The sequence below is a fragment of the Hyperolius riggenbachi genome, chromosome 1 (assembly GCF_040937935.1).
Source record: "Hyperolius riggenbachi isolate aHypRig1 chromosome 1, aHypRig1.pri, whole genome shotgun sequence".
Lineage (NCBI taxonomy): Eukaryota > Metazoa > Chordata > Amphibia > Anura > Hyperoliidae > Hyperolius > Hyperolius riggenbachi.
This window is the reverse complement of record NC_090646.1, coordinates 246,801,487-246,822,310: the sequence shown is the minus strand read 5'-3', so window position 1 is coordinate 246,822,310 and position 20,824 is coordinate 246,801,487. Positions and strand designations below refer to the sequence as shown.

Genomic DNA, 20,824 nt, shown 5'->3' with positions numbered 1-20,824 from the left:
GGAAGCGCCCATGGCTGTTCACAAGTGCTGTTCACAAGGGACAATTAGTGGCAAGACTATATATACTCTGTACAGAACTGCGGAAGATGTTGGGGATATATATATAAATATTAAATAATAATAATGCTAAACAGGGGCGCCTTAAGGGATAGGCAGTACAAGCATTGGCCTGGGACGGCATGGTGGGGGAAGGCACTGCAGCAGGACCGCGGCCACCCGCCGCTACTACTGTGCAGAACCATTCATTATGTTTATTTATTCACTGGCTGGCACCATGTGCTCTCCGTCTCCAGTGCCTGAGCCAGCAAGCCCCCATTGTCGCCTCTACACACGCCCCGTCCTTCTGCTCCTGGCCAATAGAAGAAGTATTCAACACTGCTCTTCCCACTCCTCCTCTTCTAGTCCGGCTCCTTCACCATAGCAGCAGCCGCACGGGTACAATGTTTACCTCATGCAGTGCCACCTCTAACTCCGCCCCCTGCCAGTCAACCAGGAGTCACCAGGGAATTTTGGCTCCTGCTGCCCAGACTGAGTCCATGTCCTGCCCCTTGGCCCTGCGTGGTAGCTTCCCCCCAGACATGTGGCTGCGTCCCCCTCCCCATGCACAGACACTCGTCCAGGTGGCAGAAGGACCACCAGGGAAGCCTCAGTAGAGTATGTCTGTGACTCAGGCACTAAAAGATAGCCAACCTCAACACAGCCTTGCAGGAGAGAGACAGTCAGTGGGACCAGATGTAGTGTGTTCTGAACACAGGCACAGTACAGCAGCCAGCGTTATCTGACCTGGAGTGGAGCTGAACTGCATGGCTAGCCTGTGAATAGAGAGGACTGGCAGTAACACGTGTGTGAGGCAGGCCTTTTTCACATCTTCAGACACACATAGCTCTAGTAACCCCCCTCCCTCCTCTGTAGTGACAGGAGCAGAGACAGGATCTGAAGCACTGTATGAGGTATCTGCAGTGCTTCCGATCCTATCTCTGCTCCTTTCCCTACAGAGGAGGGGGAAGTGTGTGGGTGTGTTGAGTGTGTGTGGTGGTGTTGTGTATGGTGGTGTGTGTGTGGTTGTGTGTGTGTGGTTGTGTGGTTGTGTGTGTGTGTGTGTGTGTGTGTGTGTGTGTGTGTGTGTGTGTGTGTGTGTGTGTGTGTGTGTGTGTGTGTGTGTGTGTGTGTGTTGGGTGTGTGGTGGTGTTGTGTGTGTGTTTTCACTAAAATGTTTCTGTGTCTGACTGCCCTGTAATTATCCTTCAGGACATATGGTTCCCATATGCTCCATCCTCTCTCTCCCTCCCTCCTAGGATTATTTTCTGGTGAGCCATTGCCGCATTACGATTATTTTCTGGGGAGACATTGCCACATTACGATTATTTTCTGCGGAAACGCTGCCACATTACGATTATTTCCTGGTAAAACACTGCCCCATTATGATTATTCTCTGATAAAACATTGCCACATTATGATTATTTTCTGGTAAAACGCTGCCGCATTACAATTATTTTCTAGTGAAACATTTCTGCATTACGATTATTTTCTGGTGAAACATTGCTGCATTACGCGCCACAGGTTTTCTCGCCTGGAGTGACAAAATGGCTAGAGACGCCCCTGATGCTAAATTCCTTAATTTTTGGAATCCAGCCTTTAAAATCCCAGTATTTGTATCACACAGATAATGATATTTGGAAGAGCATCAAAGAGATTATTCACATCACATTACATAATTTTATAGCACACTTTCTAGGTCAACTTTCATTTTTTGCATTATTAGGCAGCCTGGGTTTTTAGTCTCCTGACAATACATCTCATCATCTTATGGTTAAATATTTCTAGTGGCATGTTCATAGTCTTAAAAATGCAGATGATATACTGAAACACGTATGCGGAAGCCTTTTAGCGACAGAATATGGATTACTAAAAGTCAGAACGCTGCTTTCGCTTTCTTGAGCAGGCTTCTGTCTGCTGAAATTAATCAACAGCTGCTTGCTTCTAGCGAAAAACCATAGACTTTGCTACATCCAACCAAGAGTGTGCTAGAAATAACCATGTTTCAGAGTAGACAGATTGTGGAGATATTCTGGGACTTATACAGGAAGACACTGAGTCAAATCTAATTAAAATTTGATATTTGCGTTACGGTATTGTCACATATGAACCAATGCGCTCCATTTTGTCTCTGTGACATTCTAATCCCATTTCTTGCCAACATAGCTATGAAGTGTTTACCTTTATTCTCAGTAGTCAGTAGGAATCCTTTGATTCACAGCTATAAAAGCTTATTTAAAAGTAAGATACATACATTATTTTTCAAGCATTCTTTCCCTATGTAAGAAACATCAAAGTTATGTATTATTATCTGTTAGCAAGCACACAGAGGAGCCCCTGGAGGCATCTGATTATGTGTCATTTTGCTTTCTTGTGACACCAATGCCTAAAGGCAAGATGCATTTACATGATGACAGGTATTACACATCGCTAAATATTACTAGAGGTGTATGCAGAGATTTTTGAATTATTATAAAAGATAAGTGATCACCCATATGATAAAGAGGAACTTTGGCTAAAAGAGGGAAAAAAAATATCAATACATTGCAAAGTGAGAAGTAAAAAAATAGAAGAGACCAAGAAATGATCGATATTTGCCATGTAGTTTGTTCAGTACTGGCTGGTTGGGGTGCCCACAAATAGGTAATGTAATGAAACAAAAAATAATAAGGGGGAGGGAGGTGGCTTTAACACAGGGTAGATGTAAAAAGATTAAATTACTTATTCAGCACAATTGAAAGGACAACGCATTTCATAGGTCTCAGCCGGCTTCTTCAGGTCAATGCAATACAAGTGCCTTTAAAATATGGTCACAAGCATGGACGCCAGAAATGTAATTTGTTCATATTGTTTGATCCACAATCAGCTTGCATGTTATCATCTTTACTACTAGCAGACATAAAAAAAAAAAACATCACCAACTGCCATTATCTACAACCACACCCCCTAACAATGCGATTGGCTAAAAGATTATTTTTTTTAAAGATATGCATATGCACAGAGGGAGATACTGGTTGCTTGGCAGTTGGAAACAGATATTATTTCCCACAATGCAATGAGTTTCCCACAACCTAGGTTCTGACATCCCACCATGGAATGGGTTTCACCACAATAACAGCCATGCAGATGTCCCTGATGATCTATTTGAGAAAAGGTAAAGATTACTCATGGGAAAGGGGGGATCAGATATTGACTGGGATGAAATTCAATCATTGGTAACAGTTCCTCTTTAAATCCACCTCAAACTGTTCTCTTATCAATAATGCAAATATAATATAGTATTGATGCTGCCAAGCTTTAAAGAGAACCAGAGACGAAGCACCCCCATGTATTTTATTACATTTATCAGTGGGAACATGACAGTAAACACCTATCCTGCTTTTAGTTTCATTCTTATCTGCTTAAAGGGCCCATACACTTACCGATTTTCCCGCCGATATACAGCTGATTCGATCACTGTGATCGAATCGGCTGTGAAATCGTTGCTCAAACGCTGAACCGAACTATCGATTTCCGCCCCCATTGATTCCCGTCGTTCCTGTCCGTGCGGAAGATTTTGCTCGATCGCCGGCGGGTCGGGAGTGCGTCGATAGCAGCGTTTGAATGCCCGACGACAAATGCAATACAGCGGCAATACATTACCTGATCCGGCCGGCGCGAGTCCCCGCTGTCACCGCTGCTTCTTCTCCACGCTGGGCTCCGAGTCCGGCAGGCTTCACTTCTTCCTGTCCGGGCAGGAAGTTAAACAGTAGAGCGCCCTCTACTGTTTAAACTTCTCCGGACAGGAAGTACAGTGAAGCTGGAGCCGAGCGCAGAGAAGAAGACAGTGGAGACGGGGGGACTCATGCCGGCCGGATCAAATAACGTATGCGGGGGCCCGGGGTGCGGCAGCAACGGCAGCTTCACAGATGGTGAATCGATTCCATGCTGAAATCAATTCACAATCTGTTTGCAGCAAAGGCAGCCATACGAGATGAGCGTAATGACCTAATTACGATTTTGCGAAATTTCGCGTAATTAGTGTAATTACGATTATGGCCGTAAGTACATAATCGAAATGAAGAAGGATTTCGCGAAATTTCGCGTAAGCGTAATTTTCGCGTAATTTTCGCATTACAGTCGTATCATGCCGTAATTTCGCATTAAACGCTACCGTAATTTCGCGTTAAACCGTAACGCTCCGTATAATATAAAAAAGCCGCCGACTTTAAGGGTTAATAGCAAAGCCCCCTTAAATGCTAAGAGCCTCAAATTTGGAGAATATATTAAGGAGATCAGGAGGAATAAGAGGAAAAAAAATTTTTTCAAAAAGACCTTATAGTTTTTGAGAAAATCGATGTTAAAGTTTCAAAGGAAAAATGTAAACATTTAAAAACCCGCCGACTTTAACGGTTAATAGCAAAGCCTGCTTAAAGTTTAGGAACACCAAATTCCCAGGGTATATTAAGAGGATCAGTGGGAATAAGAGGAAAACATTTTTTTTCAAAAAGACCTTATAGTTTTTGAGAAAATCGATTTTTAAGTTTCAAGGGCGAAAATGTCTTTTAAATGCGGAAAATGTCAGTTTTTTTTGCACAGGTAACAATAGTGTATTATTTTCATAGATTCCCCCAAGTGGGAAGAGTTTTACTTACTTCGTTCTGAGTGTGGGAAATATAAAAAAAAAACGACGTGGGTCCCCCCTCCCTGACCTCTTTAACCCCTTGTCCCCCATGCAGGCTGGGATAGCCAGAATGCGGAGCACCGGCCGCGTGGGGCTCCGCACCCTGACTATACCAGCCCGCATGGTCCATGGATTGGGGGGTCTCGGAAGGGGAGGGGCAGCCAAGCTTTCCCCTCCCCTTCCGAGCCCTTGTCCAATCCAAGGACAAGGGGCTCTTCTCCACCTCCGATGGGCGGTGGAGGTGGAGGCGCGATTTCCTGGGGGGGGGGGGTTCATGGTGGAATCTGGGAGTCCCCTTTAAAAAGGGGTCCCCCAGATGCACACCCCCCCTCCCAGGAGAAATGAGTATAGAGGTACTTGTACCCCATACCCATTTCCTTTAAGAGTTAAAGTAAATAAACACACAGACACTTAGAAAAAGTATTTTAATTGAACAAAAAACATAACCACGAAAAAAGTCCTTTAATATTCTTAATTAACCATTAATACTTACCTGTCCCTTTAAATAAATGATCCCTCGCAATATCCTCGGAAATGTTCTATCAGTTACAATGTAACAAAGTTATTACAATGTAACAACTTTGTTACATTGTAACTACGCCGCACCCGACGCCACTCGCCGCTCAGCCGCCGCATACGCGTCCGTGCAGGACGCTAAGTCCCCGCAGCTCCCGCTGTCCACCCCGCCCACATCTGTCACCCACATGTCACCCACATGTGGGTGACATGTGGGTGACATGTGGGAGAGGCGGGGAGGGCAGCGGAGCCGGCGGGGACTTAGCGTCCTGCACGGACCCGACAGAGCTCTGAGCTATATAGCTCAGAGCTCTGAGAAGCATCTTTGTATTTGGGCTCCAAGGAGCCCCATTGGTTCTTAGCAGACCAATGGGGTTCCTTCAAATCAGAAGGAACCCCATTGGTCTGCTAAGGACCAATGGGGCTCCTTGGAGCCCAAATACAAAGATGCTTTCGAGAGCTCTGAGCTATAGCTCAGAGCTCTGTCGGGTCCTGCAGCGCAGACGCGGCGGCGGCGGCGGCGGTGAGTGACGTCGGGTGCGGCGTAGTTACAATGTAACAAAGTTGTTACATTGTAATAACTTTGTTACATTGTAACTGATAGAACATTTCCGAGGATATTGCGTGGGATCATTTATTTAAAGGGACAGGTAAGTATTAATGGTTAATTAAGAATATTAAAGGACTTTTTTCGTGGTTATGTTTTTTGTTCAATTAAAATACTTTTTCTATGTGTTTGTGTGTTTATTTACTTTTAACTCTTAAAGGAAATGGGTAAGGGGTACAAGTACCTCTATACTCATTTCTCCTGGGAGGGGGGGTGGGCATCTGGGGGACCCCTTTTTAAAGGGGACTCCCAGATTCCACCATGAACCCCCCACCCAGGAAATCGCGGCCTCCACCTCCACCGCCCATCGGAGGTGGAGAAGAGCCCCTTGTCCTTGGATTGGACAAGGGCTCGGAGGGGGAGGGGAAAGCTTGGCTGCCCCTCCCCTTCCGAGACCCCCCAATCCATGGACCATGCGGGCTGGTATAGTCAGGGTGCGGAGCCCCACGCGGCCGGTGCTCCGCATTCTGGCTATCCCAGCCTGCATGGGGGACAAGGGGTTAAAGAGGTCTGGGAGGGGGGACCCCACGTCGTTTTTTTTTTATATTTCCCACACTCAGAACGAAGTAAGTAAAACTCTTCCCACTTGGGGGAATCTATGAAAATAATACACTATTGTTACCTGTGCAAAAAAAACTGACATTTTCCGCATTTAAAAGACATTTTCGCCCTTGAAACTTAAAAATCGATTTTCTCAAAAACTATAAGGTCTTTTTGAAAAAAAAAATTTTCCTCTTATTCCCACTGATCCCCTTAATATACCCTAGGAATTTGGTGTTCCTAAACTTTAAGCAGGCTTTGCTATTAACCGTTAAAGTCGGCGGGTTTTTAAATGTATACATTTTTACTTTGAAACTTTAACATCGATTTTCTCAAAAACTATAAGGTCTTTTTGAAAAAAAAAATTTTTCCTCTTATTCCTCCTGATCTCCTTAATATATTCTCCAAATTTGAGGCTCTTAGCATTTAAGGGGGCTTTGCTATTAACCCTTAAAGTCGGCGGCTTTTTTATATTATACGGAGCGTTACGGTTTAACGCGAAATTACGGTAGCGTTTAATGCGAAATTACGGCATGAACGAAATGCGAAATTTCGCGTTGAAAATTACGCTTACGGTATTTTCAATTACGATTTTAATGGCAATTTCGCTACGCTAATTTCGCATCGTAATCGCAAATTTCGCATGCGTAATTATAGTAATGCGAAATTACGAAAATTTCAGCTCAACTCTACATACGATCCATCTCTGATCAGATTCGATCAGAGAGGGATCTATCTGTTGGTCGATCTGATGGCAAATCGACCAGTGTATGGCCACCTTAAATCTGTCTGTTACCAGCTGTGATAAGAATCCCCGACTAAGCATTCAGTCTAGGTTTGACCTGGAATCATTATAGCTGAGTCATTCTTCTGTGAAGTATTTTCAAGTCCCAGCCTGCCCCCTCCTGGCTCAGCTTTCCTGCTTTGCATACTTAGAGCTGATGACATGGGAGGGGCTGCTCCTGCAGAAAGAAGCTCTGAAACATACAAGTGTGGCTGTGTGATCTGTGTTTACTGTGCAGCCAGTCATCATTATTATCAACTGTATGCAGTTTCATTCCTATGAGAGATGCTTCCTACAGGCAGCCACACAGCATACCAGAATAATAAAGTTGAAAGCACACAGATGAAAGGCTGCAGCAGCAGCCCTGCCTGTCTATAGTTTCATAGAGCCTAGACAGCACATCCAGAACAACTCATAACCCAGAAGCAGAAAGGATATGAGCCGGCAGCCATATTGGATTTTTCCTTGAGCAATAATGAATAAAAAACACTCAAAAAGGCACACCAGAGTGGCGAAATTATCAGGTAGAGCATTTATTATTTACAAACTATCGACTGATATGTTTATTTTGTGTGAATCATTCATTTCTGGTTCCCTTTAACCACTTAATGATCGGGGCTGGTTTCTCTGATCTGTGTTGCGTGGGCTGTCCAGCCCGCAGCACAGATCATGTAAAAAGCAGGGCGATCAGACTTCCTCCCATTTTTCCCCACTAGGGAGATGTCCTGCTAGGGGGGTCTGATCGAGGCCACTCTGTGTGGCAGAGCAGGGGGGGGGGGCTCCTCAAAGCCCCCCGCCGTAGCGATTCCCAGCCTCCCTGTCCTTCTCTCCCTACCCTCCCTCCCCTCCTTCCTATGGGTGGCACAGGACAGAGATCCATCCTGCGCCGCCTCTGATAGGCTTCAGCCTATCAGATGCCGGCGATCCCCGGCCAATCAGAGGCCGGGGATTGCCGATCTCCTTCACGGCGCTGCTGCGCAGCAGCGCCGTATGATGTAAACACAGGGGATTTCTTCCCCGCATGTTTACATTTAGCCTGCGAGCTGCGATCGGAGGCTCGCAGGCTGTTCACGGAGACACCCTCCGTGAACTGACATGGAACGGTTTCCATGGAAACCCACAAACGACCAGCCGCCACCTATCGACGTTAGCTGGGTCGTTATGTGGTTAAATGATCTGAGGATCTCCTGTTTGCATTTTATTAACATGTGAGGAAAAGTTATACTTTTTTCTGCTTTGTCAGAGCTTTTGCATGTGTGGAAGGAATGTGAAGCTAAATTACATTTTATTTTTTTGTTTTCCACTTTATTCCACTTAGAGGCTTCAGGTGTTAGTGTTTAAAAGTTCTCTAAATTAGGCAGTGATCGATAATGTAATATATTTACAGCATTGATTTTAGCCTCATTTTAAATTCAATCCAAACTGACTAGAATATAGAGCAGGGACATTGCTAGGATCCCGGAAGAATAGAGGCACTTTTAGGCACTACATATGCCAGAAATGTCCTGTGCACATAGCGGAGAAAACTGAGTCTGGCTTCAAAAGACTGAGACCAGAGCTAATCGATTGGCATAATTTGAGAATGTGTTACCCAAAGGTTACATAGTATAGCCACTGTTTTAAGGTAAAACATTTACTGTATACATACAATGTGCTGCATAAAAATAGCTTTGTAACAGATTAAGCTGAAAAAAGACCTTTGAAAGATAATAAAAACATGTTTTCTACTTTTTATTACCCATGCAGTTATCATATTTGCATTATGTTTACAAATTACAAGTTCCCAAAGTACAGTTTATCTGCTGTCATTGCATTTGCTTGCACAGCTGCTATATTTATATATTACAAAGTATCTAGTGATCATTTCTCTCTTCTCTTATGCCTAGTACACACCAAGCAATTTCCCATCAGATCGACGTGTCAAATTGATAATTTATGACAGGTTTGATATGATTTCCGATCGTTATTCTGATTGATTTTGTACAGAAGTGATTGGAAAATAGATCAGAAAAACAATTGGAAATGAGATCAGACCTGTTGGAAATTATTGATTAAACCCGCCAATCTGACGAGAAATTGCACAGTGTAATCATGCCCTCGGTATTAGAATTAAGCTTTTCACTGAAGAAGAAAATACAGTGTCTTTGACTCCATTATCTCTTGTCATCATGTGTGGCCAGCGGAAGTGGACCAATCCGATGGACCGCTGTGCTCCGGCTGCAGCCTAAGGCCGATGCGTTACCACCATAGGCTGTATAGGGAACGTCTGAGATTATCACGGACTGCACAGAAGTGTGGCCCACTTACCACAACAGATCCAATGGATCCACAGACAGACAAGTGTGAACGTCTGCTATATATAACATAGGAGCCGTTCCCTATCAGTTTTGCTATGATTGGAGAACAGAAAAAAAATGTCTGTTGTCAGCTCAAGTGGAAACACAGCCTAAGGGCAGCCATACACTGGTCGATTGCCACCAGATTGAGACCAGATAGATCCCTCTCTGATCGAATCTGATCAGAGAGGGGTCTATTGGCTGCCCATACAATGCACACAGATTTTGAATCAATTTCAGCGTAAATCGATTCACAACTTGTGGAGCTGCCGTTGCCTCTGCCTGCCTGCCTCGCCTCCTCCGGCCAGCAGCAATACATCACCTGGCCGCCATCACGAGTCCCTGGGTTCGTGCTGTCCTTCTCTCTGACAGGCCTTCTTTTCCATCTTCTCTTCACTTCCTGTCCCGAGCAGAAATTCAAACAGTAAAGGGCGCTCTACTGTTTGAACTTCCCTTTCTCACAGGAGGGGACAGGAAGTGAGGAGGAGATGCAGAAGAAGACCAGCCGGAGAAAGGGACAGCACGGACCTGAAGACTCGTATCGGTGGACAGGTGATGTATTGCTGTGTCGGTCGTCGCTGAATCGAACGCTGTTAATGATGCGCTCCCGACCCACTGGCGATCAAGCAAAATGTTTTGCCTGGACAGATCGACTGAAGCAATTGATTTCGGATGGAAATCGGTCGATCAGTCAGCATTTGCATTATCGATTTCACAGCAGATTCAATCACAGTGATCAAATTTGCTGTACTGTATATCGTCGGGAAATCGACGTAGTCTATGGACACCTTAACTGTTTGAAGATAGCTTATGTAGATGATTCCTGTGATTGTAACAAGTAACCCCAGGTTCATCTAAAAGACAAAGGACCAGAAGCCCAATGGTGCAGAATCGTGGAAGATTCAGGAAAGCAAATTCATAAGGATGTATATACTCACAAAGGTGGGTTGCAAATCCTTGCAACCACTGTCAGAGCAGGCAGGAAATTATTCGTCCCAGCTAGATTTTCCAGGTCTGTGACAGGAACTAGATCATCTAGAAGTTCTTTAGGACAACTAAAAAACTATCACCTCTAAAAGAGGTATGACAAGACACTTAAAACAGGGGTGGAGCAGCCCAATGCATAAAAAATAGGCTAATAAGCTGTTAACCTTATAAACAGAGAGGCAATCTTACCTCACTTGAAGAATTTGGACCCATTTATTGAAAATGGTATTTTATTCGAGCACATACAACTGACAACGCATTTCACGGGTACTTGCCCACTTCCTCAGGTCAGTGAAAAACAGGTGCCTTAACTGCTATGGCCGTGTAGCAAGCATAAGCGCCTCTCTGTCTTATGAGGTTAACAGCTTATTAGCCTATTTTTTATGCATTATGCATTGGGCGCCTCCACCCCTGTTTTAAGTGTCTTAACTGTTTGAATGCTGTTTTGCTGCCAATTTTTTTCCTGGTAGTAATTTTTATGCTGTAAATATTGTTTTAGAGTTAAGAAGAAATGCTGTGTTTCATACCACTTAATATACACTGTAACTTACTAAGCACGCGTAATGTCATGAAAATCTGGACAATATGTTATATTTGTTAACTAAAATATATAGAGCTATATGCTCACAATAATGTCTTAAAGAGGCACTGTAGTGACATTTTGTAGAATGCAGTAAATTATCTAGGATACCCACTTTTACATTAATTGTTTCTGGTTTCTCCATCAGAAACTGTGTATCCTGTATCTATATATTGCTGTATATTAGTGTGTGACCCCGCCTTACCAGTATTATTAAGCCTAGGCTGACTATCTATGAGCCTTTCTTCTTCCACTGCAACTGGGAGGTTAGGGGGTTGATTCACTGAACAGTGCTATTTCATAGTGCGCGTGCTATTTCACGCGCTATCGGCATAACGCCACAAGCGCTATCAGCACTTACGGTAGAGAGCGATGTTTTTAATGTGCATAATACTTTGCGCCATTAAAGCATTACGCGCATACAAAATGATGTGTTATTAATTTAACTTATGTGTAGTTTAATAGTATATGCTTTAAAAACATAGCAAAGTTAGCATTCATTACCTAACATGCACTCATCCAGCCAAACATCAAATCATTAATCACTGAAGGAAAATTTAAACAAAAATATATTTAAAAAAATAACATTTGTCCAGGATTATTCATACTTTTTAAATGTCATACAGTGCAGTTTCTAGGCTAAAATGCACCCAGGGCGAGAGTGTAAAAATTGTGCCCCCCCCCCCAAGCAAGGTATCGGTGCCCGCAGTATAGGTTAGCCCGGTCTAGTTGCACTTAGTATAGGTCCCCCCAGTATAGGTAGCCAAGAATAGGTACCCCAGTATAGGTAGCCAGGGATAGGTGAGCCAGTATAGTTGCCCCCGCTATAGGATAGCCAGGTAGGTGCCTCTAGTATAGGTAGCCAGTATAGTTGCCCCCAGTATAGGTTAGATAGGCAGGCACCCCCGGTATAAGTTAGATAGGTAGGTGCCCCAGTACAGGTTAGCTAGGTGGGTGCCTCTAATATAGGTAGCCAGAATAGTTGCCCCCAGCATAGGTTAGATAGGTAGGTGCCCCCAGTATAGGTTATTTAGGTAGGTGCCTGCAATATAGGTAGCCAGTATAGTTGCCACCTGTATAGGCTAGCTAGGTAGGTAGGTGTCCCCAACACAGGTTAGATAAGTGCCCCCAGTATAGGTTAGATAGGTAGCTGCCCCCCCAGTATAGGTTAGATAGGTAGCTGCCCCCCAGTATAGTTTAGATAGGTAGGTGCCACTCAGTATAGGTTAGATAGGTAGGTGCCCCCCAGTATAGGTTAGATTAGGTAGCTGCCCCCCCCAGTATAGGTTAGGTAGGTACCCCCAAGTATAGGTTAGATTAGGTAGCTGCCCCCCAGTATAGGTTAGATTAGTTAGCTGCCACCCAGTGTAGGTTAGATAGGTAACTGCCCCCCAGTGTATGTTAGATGAGGTAGGTGCCCCCCAGTATAGGTTAGATTAGGTAGCTGCCCCCCAGTGTAGGTTAGATTAGGTAGGTGCCCCCCACTATAGGTTAGATAGGTAGCTGCCCCCCAGTGTAGGTTAGATAGGTAGCTGCCCCCCAGTGTATGTTAGATTAGGTAGGTACCCCCCAGTATAGGTTAGATAGGTAGCTGCCCCCCAGTGTATGTTAGATTAGGTAGTTGCCCCCCAGTGTAGGTTAGATTAGGCAGCTGCCCCCCAGTGTAGGTTAGATTAGGTAGGTGCCCCCCAGTATAGGTTAGATAGGTAGCTGTCCCCTATAATGGAGGGGGGAGCCGGAGCCACAGGGAGGGCAGCCCGACTTCTCCCTCCCTCTCCCGGGCCGCCCTCCGTGCTCCCCCCTCAGATGCAGAGCAAGCAGCCAGGAAGCACTGTTTACAACTCACCTCCCTGGCTCCAAGCGCTGCTCTCTCACCGCCGGTCTTCTCCTATCTGCCTACACGCTGATACACACGCTGCTTCCGGCTAAACAGGAAGCAGCGTGTGTATCAGCATGTATACAGAGAGGAGACAGGCGGCGAGAGAGCAGCGCTTGAAGCCAGGGAGGTGAGTTGTAAACATCGCTTCCTGGCTGCTCGCTCTGCATCTGAGGGGGGAGCACGGAGGGCGGCCCGGGAGAGAGAGAGAGAGGTCGGGCTTCCCTCCCCGCAGCTCTGGCTCCCCCCTCCATTACAGCGCCCCCCTCCCAACAGCGCCCCGGGCGGTGGCACGCCCCGCACGGCCCTAGAAATGGGCCTGATGTCATAAATACTAATTTATGTGATCAAGCACATTTAAGAATCTGTAAGGAGCCAACAACACCATGTAAATACATGTTCCCTATGGGGGGAACCTGGGGTGCAGGAGGAGGGAGAGGCAACTTGGTGTCCAGCAGTGCAGGTACCCCTGCAGAGCTCAGGTTCCCTTGGCCAATTGTCCCCTTTACCTCTATGTCAGCTCCAGCACACACTGTGTCCCAGATTCACAGTGTCCCCAGCAGTGAGCTGCAGCCTCACAGTACACACACATTACACAGCACACAACACAAGTCACACTACACATTATCCGCATGTTACAATGGATACAGTGAAATACAATTAATAAAAGTTATGGTTGCTTGGCATTGTACATATGACCAACACAATTTAATTACTACTTAAAAAAAATTAAACTACACAGAGGTCATAAACAGCTAAAAATTGTAAAGGACACATACAAACAAATAACACTTACTTGCCCAGTCTCAAAGTATTCTGAAGCAAGTGCCGTTGAGCAAAGCTTATATAGGCAAACAGCTGACAAATGTTAACATTACGCATGTAAACTTCTATGCGCTTAAATTAATGCACGCCATACGTTTTAATGCGCGTCAAGTTTTACACGCACAATAACACGCGTAATTTATGTAGCGCTATAGCGCTATTCATTAGCACTGTTTAGTGAATCAATCCCTAGGTGTTTTTATCTATTCAGCTTAGAGCACACAACACTCAACCATTCCTTAGCGATGCAGCTTGCCAGCAGTAAATATGCAACCACCTGTGATAAATTTCATAATGTTAATCAGGATGCTGATGAATATTCTTGAGTATTCTTGAGGCGCCCAGAACACTACATGAGCAAGAGTCCTGCCGGTCGTAAAACGACCATAGTGTCAGTCTGACTACCCACTGGAACTACCTGTCTAGGAGCTTTGTAGTGCATTGTAAAACTATATATATACCGTATATATATATATATATATATATATATATATATATATATATATATAATTATTTTTGATTGATTTTTAAAAAAATCATAAACAAAGTGCAGTACACATGAGCATCATACAATAAAGGCCACTTAGCTTATAAATGCATAACCAACATGCTGTCTTAGTCATGCTATCTATGAGAATTAGTTAACTTTAACCATGGCATGGTTAAACTTTTTCAGTTGCTTATTAAAAGGTATTGTTTTAAGAACATCCTGTTTTTCTTACCTACATAACTTTTATCCAGCAATTTTATTTGTGAAGCTAAGAAAAGTATAATTATTTACGCTGTTTAAATTCCATTTAGGTGATGAGTGACATAGAACAAGAAGCAATTTTCAAGAACATCACGTTTCAAAGAAGCAATTCTTTTACACTAAGTCAAAAGCAGGTGAAAAAAGAAGGGATACTACTGAAGGCCTGGAGTTGCAATGCCTTGCCAGAGGAAAAGGTACAGCTCTATGTGAATCTACTGTAGATTGTAGCTTACAAGATATATAAAAAGGCTTGGATGTCTGTATAGAGGATGGTTCACATTACAAATAGTAATTACCGTAACTTCTTTGAAGTGCACTTAGGATTGGTATAAAGTAAGAAGTACTTTGAACATCTAAATGCAAGAGGTATAATTTAAACAGCAAAGCAACAATAATAATTACTCTAGTTTCTAAAATGTTTTATAAACATGGTGATCAGGTATTTCTGCTATCATTACCATTCAGAGCACAGTTTATTTGCATTATAAATATGAAAGCTTGCAGTTATTCTGAAATGCTATTTATGTAAACATAGTGCATGAAGCCCACTTTATGAAAAAGATAAATTGGCAAATACATAGGTAAAAAAAACTCATGTATTATGAAACACAAACTCCTAGAACTTATGCACACTACAACCTCTGGTAACAAATTTGGAATCACTGCTCTTGGAGGGTGTTTAGTCACTTTTACTTCTTTTCTTATGCACAGTGTACAAAACCAGAATATTCAACTGTTAGATAAAATACTTTTGTGTCATGCCTGAGATTTATTTTTTTTACTACAAAGAAGAACACCTGGTTATAATTATTTCTTATTTATTTAGCACCAGCATCTTAAAGGGACCCTGTGCTCATGCTCAAAACGGAATTTGGACTTACCTGGGGCTTCCTCCAGCACCCCCCCCCCCCCCCCCCCCCATAGCCCGCAAGGTCCCCTGGCATCCTCCTGGCTCCTCTTCAGGTCCCACTGGCGGCTCCATTAATTGTCAACTTCAGCCTTAAGTCATCCATGCGTGCCCCTGCCACGCACGCTACGGGTCATCACGCCAGCCTGCGCATGCATGGTTCAGTCTTAGAAAACTGCGCAGGGCTCTCACGCCCGCCGACGTGATGACGCGTGGCATGCACGACAGGGATGCATGGGTGAATTTAGGCCAAAGTTGCCGATTAACGGAGCCACCAGCGGGACCGGGACAGGGGCCAGGAGGACGCAGGGGGACCTTGCGGGCTGCAGGGGGCTGGAGGAAGCCCCATGTAAGTTCAAATTCTGTTTTGAGCCTGAGCTCATGGTCCCTTTAAATATGCATACAATTTACTCAGTATTGTGATATAAAAGGGCAAGAAAGCCCTCATAGTCTAAAGGGTTAAGTGATAGGTAGAGATGGTCCGAATGGTTCACCGGCGAACGGTTCCCGGCCGAACTTCCATGGTTCGCGTTCGCGGAGAACCGCAAACTTCGATTTGCCCCTATAGTGCATCATTAGGGTCAACATCACAGTCAGCAGGCACATTGTAGCCAATCAGGTTACACTCCCGCCTGGTGCCCCCCCCTTATACAAGGCAGGCAACGTCAGGCTTTTCACTCACTCGTGTGCCTGCAGTAATTATAGAAGGGAGAGCTGCTGTGCAGAGACCTATAGAGAAAGCTTAGTTAGGCTCTTGTAGGCTTGTTAGCTTGCTCCTTGCTGATTCCTATTGCTAAAAATGCACCCCTCAACAGCTCTTTTGAGAGCTAATCTTGTTCTTGTGATCTATTTTTTTGTGTGTGGCACACTTGCATTATATACAGCCCTGTCAGTCAGTCGCAGCTGGCCTTTGGCTCCTTGGTGGTATAATTACTACTGTGACAGGTGCACATTATAATACCCATCACTGCATATACCTACCTGTTGTTCACTTCAGTGCACCCAACTACCTACGTGAGTGCACAGTGTCACTGTGCCTGTCCGGTACCTGTCTGTGTGTGACAGGTGCACATTATAATACTCATCACTGCATATACCTACCTGTTGTTCACAGTGCACCCACCTACCTACGTGAGTGCACGCAGTGTGATATACCACTCCCTGCATACCTGTTAACTGCACCTGTGTGACTGCACATTGTATTAGTCAAGTCAGTGCATACCTTTCACTTCATCCCCCCCAATATGGACAAAACAAAAGGCAGAGGCAGGCCACCTGGCAGATCTGTTCGAGGTCGCGCTGTCGTGATTTTGTGCGGCCCTTGACCAAAGTACAGTGTTCAGAAGAAGGCACGTGCCATCAACCACCAATATTGTCAGGACGTAGTTCACTATTTAACACAGAACACCTCATCTTTTTCAGCTTCCGCACAGAAGCGTGACATAGCTTCCTCCTCCTGCTCTGATTCTGGCACCCCACTTAACACTCAGTCGGCCGCCACCACCAAATTGCCATCACCTAAGGGCTCAGAGGTGTGGACATTTTGTGTGTGTCTGCCTCAGATGAGAGCAATGCCATCTGTACTCTCTGCCACCAAAAATTGAGCCGTGGAAAGACCAAGACCCACGTAGGGACAACTACCTTACGAAGGCACATGATTACAAAGCACAAACTGCAATGGGATGACCACCTGAGGAAAAGCAGCACACAAAAGCAAAGCCACACACTGCAGTGGAAGATACCAGGCCGCAATTTTTTCTCAAAAAAGGCGATACCTAAACTGTACCGTGATGTTGAAAGGCAAGTGGTGACATCTCTGGCACACAGCATTGGGTCAAGGGTCCATCTGACCACGGATGCCTGGTCTGCAAAGCACACTCAGGCCTGCCCGAAGACTAAGTCAATCCCCACACACAGCATCTCTGCCTGCACGCTGTGCCTGCCTGCCCCAAGACTAAGTAGCTCCCCACACAGCATCTCTGCCCGCAGGCCGGTTGACTGCCTTCTCCGCCACCACCAACAGGGTCCAGGACTCCAGGTGGATTTCTGAATTTTTAAGGACGCTGCCAGCTGCTAGCAGCGGCCGCTATAATAATTTTTCTGGTACGTGTACATGCCTGCCTAATTTTTCTGGCTGCACTGCAACAACAAAACAAAAGGCATGTACATGTGCCAATTCCCCTTTGTGATCATTACCTTGCCGCGGTTAAGGGGCTTGCATATCACAATGAAGCAATGACCGTCGGCTATATGAGTGTCTCACGATAATAATGTCGTTTCTTCATTGTGGACAGACCAAATTTGATCAGCTGGACAGTCACTGTTCTGTCATTCAGCTACCTCAGCCCGGCGACCATATGGGCTGGAAAGCCGCCATCACCTGCACTCTCGTCATGGTGCGCACCAGTCCCGCACGGCCGTCACTACACAAACAGCTGTTTGTGGTGCATTACACAGTGAGTTTGATATGTCAGTGTGAAGCAGTACTCTAATTACACTCCCTGATTGATGTATACACATGCAAGATGTTTTAAAGCACTTTAGGCCTACAATTTAGCATTCAATGTGATTTCTGCCCTTAAAATGCTGCTGTGCCTCAAATCCTGATTTTTTTTCCCCAGGACTTTTGGCGTCTATCCCACTCATCCATGCAAAAACTCAGATGTTACACCCCTTGAAACAACTTTTCCATCACTTTTGTGGCCAGCATAAGTGTTTCTATTTTTCAAAGTTCACCTCCTCATTGAAGTCTATTGCGGTTCGCGAAAGTTTGCACGAACCAAACTTTTGTGGAAGTTCACGAACCCGGTTTGCGAACCGAAAAGTTCGGTATCTGGAAACAGTGATGCCCCAATCACGGATTCGACTATTCGGCCATGGTTGAAAAAAAATCCGGAAATGGCGTGATTAATTTCCGGATTTGAAACGGACTCACAAATTCGACCTGGATTTTTCTTGTGAATGAGGCAATCATGGAAATTCATGGTCGTGATCATGGAAAAGCGTTTTAGCTAATAGCAAAGCCCTCATACATGCTACAATCACCAAAATTGCACGAATTATAAAGGTGAGATGTGGCTACAACTTAAAAAAAAATTAAAAAAGAACTTTTAGTTTTTGAGAAAATCGATTTTAAAATTTCAAACAAAAAAGTATTTGTGATTAAAAAGCCGCCAAAACCTGCTGACTTTAGCAATTAATAGCAAAGCCCCCTTACATGGTAGGAACACCACATTTGCCAGATATGTTAAGAAGAACAGTGGGAACAAGAGGATTTTTTTTTTCAAAGAGACCTTATAGTTTTTGAGAAAATCGATTTTAAAATTTCAAAGGAAAAAAGTATACATTTAAATGCGACAAATGACACTTCTTAACCTCCTTAGCGGTAACCCCGTGTGCTGGGCTGATTTAAATAATTTTTTTTTTGCTGGACGCAGCTAGCACTTTGCTAGCTGCGCCAGCACCCCGATCGCCCCGCCGCGCGCCCGATCGCCGCTATCCGGTGCGGCACGCGGCCCCCCCAGACCCCTGCGCTGCCTGGCCAATCAGTGCCAGGCAGCGCCAAGGGGTGGATCGGGTCTCCCAATGACGTCCCGACGTCGCTGACGTCGGTGACGTCATCCCGCCCCGTCGCCATGGCGACGGGGGAAGCCCTCCAGGAAATCCCGTTCTTTGAACGGGATTTCCTGATCGCCTATCGCCGGAGGCGATCGGCGGGGCTGGGGGATGCCGCTGAGCTGAAGCCCTGGGCTCGCTACATGATTTAAAAAAAAAAAAAAACAACTGCTGCGCTGCCCCCTGGCGGTATTTTTCATACCGCCAAGGGGGTTAATAAAACAATTCCCGCCGACTTTAGCAGTTATTTGCAAAGGCCCCTTACATCCTAGCAATACCAAAATTGCAGGATATGTTAAAAAGATAGTGGGAAACAATATTTAAAAAAAATATATATTTTTTTGTGCTGATAGTGGGAAATTTCCCCCCCCCCCAAAATGACATGGGGTCCCCACTTCCCGAGCCTCTGTAGCCCCTTGCCCCCCACCTTCTCCTGGGGCAACAGAGGTGGGGAAGTGCCCCTTACCCATTGGACAAGGGCCTTGGGGGAGAGGGGAAGGCTTGGCCGCACCTCTCCCCCAGAGCCCCCCCCATACCATGGACCATGCGGGCTGGTATAGCTCAGGGTACGAAGCCCCACGTGGCTGGGACTCCGCATTCTGGCTATCCCAGCCTGCATGGAGGACAAGGGGCTACAGAGGCTTGGGAAGGGGGGACCCCACGTCAGCACAAAAAAAATGTAATTTAAAAAAAAATGTCATTTGCCGCATTTAAATGTATACTTTTTTTCCTTTGAAATTTTAAAATCGATTTTCTCAAAAACTATAAGGTCTTTTTGAAAAAAAAAAAACGTTTCCTCTTGTTCCCACTGTTCTTCTTAACATATTTTGCAAATTTGGTGTACCATGTAAGGTGGCTTTGCTATTAACTGCTAAAGTCGGCGGGAGATAATCACAAATTAATTTTTACCGTTATCCCCGTGATCACGCCCGTGATTGCATTCCGAATATTTGTAATCACAGAATTTCCGTGGCCGATTTCCGTGATCGAGAATCGATCACAGCGCCGAATACCGAAGCCGAATAGTGAAAAAATGCTCATGAATCACGGCTATTCCGTGATCACGGAAAATATCTGGCCATCACTGTCTGGAAATAAGTTTATTTAAAAGACAACTGAAGTGAGAGGTATATGGAGGTTGCTATATTTATTTCCTTTTAAACAATACCAGTTGCCTGGCAGCCCTGCTTATGAATTTCGCTGCAGTAGTGTCTGAAAAACACCAGAAATAAGCATGGAGCTAATCTTGTCAGATCTGACAATAATGTCAGAAACACTTGATCTGCTGCTTGCTTGTTCATGGTCTATAACTTAAAGTATCATGCTGGGTACACACTATGAGATTTTCTGGCCGATTTCCTGTCAGATCGATTACTTCCAACATGTCCGATTTGCTTTCCAATCGATGTCCGAGCATTTTCCAATCAATTTCCTATTAAAGTTAACGGAAATCGATCGGAAAGTAAATTGGACATGTTGGAAATAATCGATCTGACAGTAAATCAGCCAAAAAATCTCATAGTGTGTACAGATCAGTAGGACAGCGTGGCTACTCGTATTGCTTAAAAGGAAATAAAGATGGCAGCCTCCATATACCTCTCATTTCAGTTGTCCTTTAAATAAAAATGAGCTAGGTTGTAAAGTGCTTTAAAGTGGAACTGAATACAAAAAAAAACAAAGTGTTTCACTTACCTGGGGCTTCTGCCAGCCCCTTACAGCTTTCCTGTACTGCGCCGGTCCTCCACGATCCTCCGTTCTCCCGCCGCCAGCTAGTTTCATTACTGTTGACACGGCAACTGCG

At 44.8% G+C, this 20,824-nt stretch overlaps 1 protein-coding gene across 3 annotated transcripts in view; it reads left to right on the top strand.

The window, feature by feature from the left end:
• The window catches only part of LOC137504278 (melanopsin-B-like), a 222,715-nt gene that overhangs the window by 175,802 nt on the left and 26,089 nt on the right, over positions 1–20,824 (top strand). For all 3 annotated transcript variants that reach the window (XM_068232490.1, XM_068232473.1, XM_068232481.1), the window contains one exon: positions 14,552–14,695. In XM_068232490.1, the coding sequence (XP_068088591.1) occupies positions 14,552–14,695 (144 nt within the window). The remainder of the gene's footprint in view (positions 1–14,551; positions 14,696–20,824) is intronic.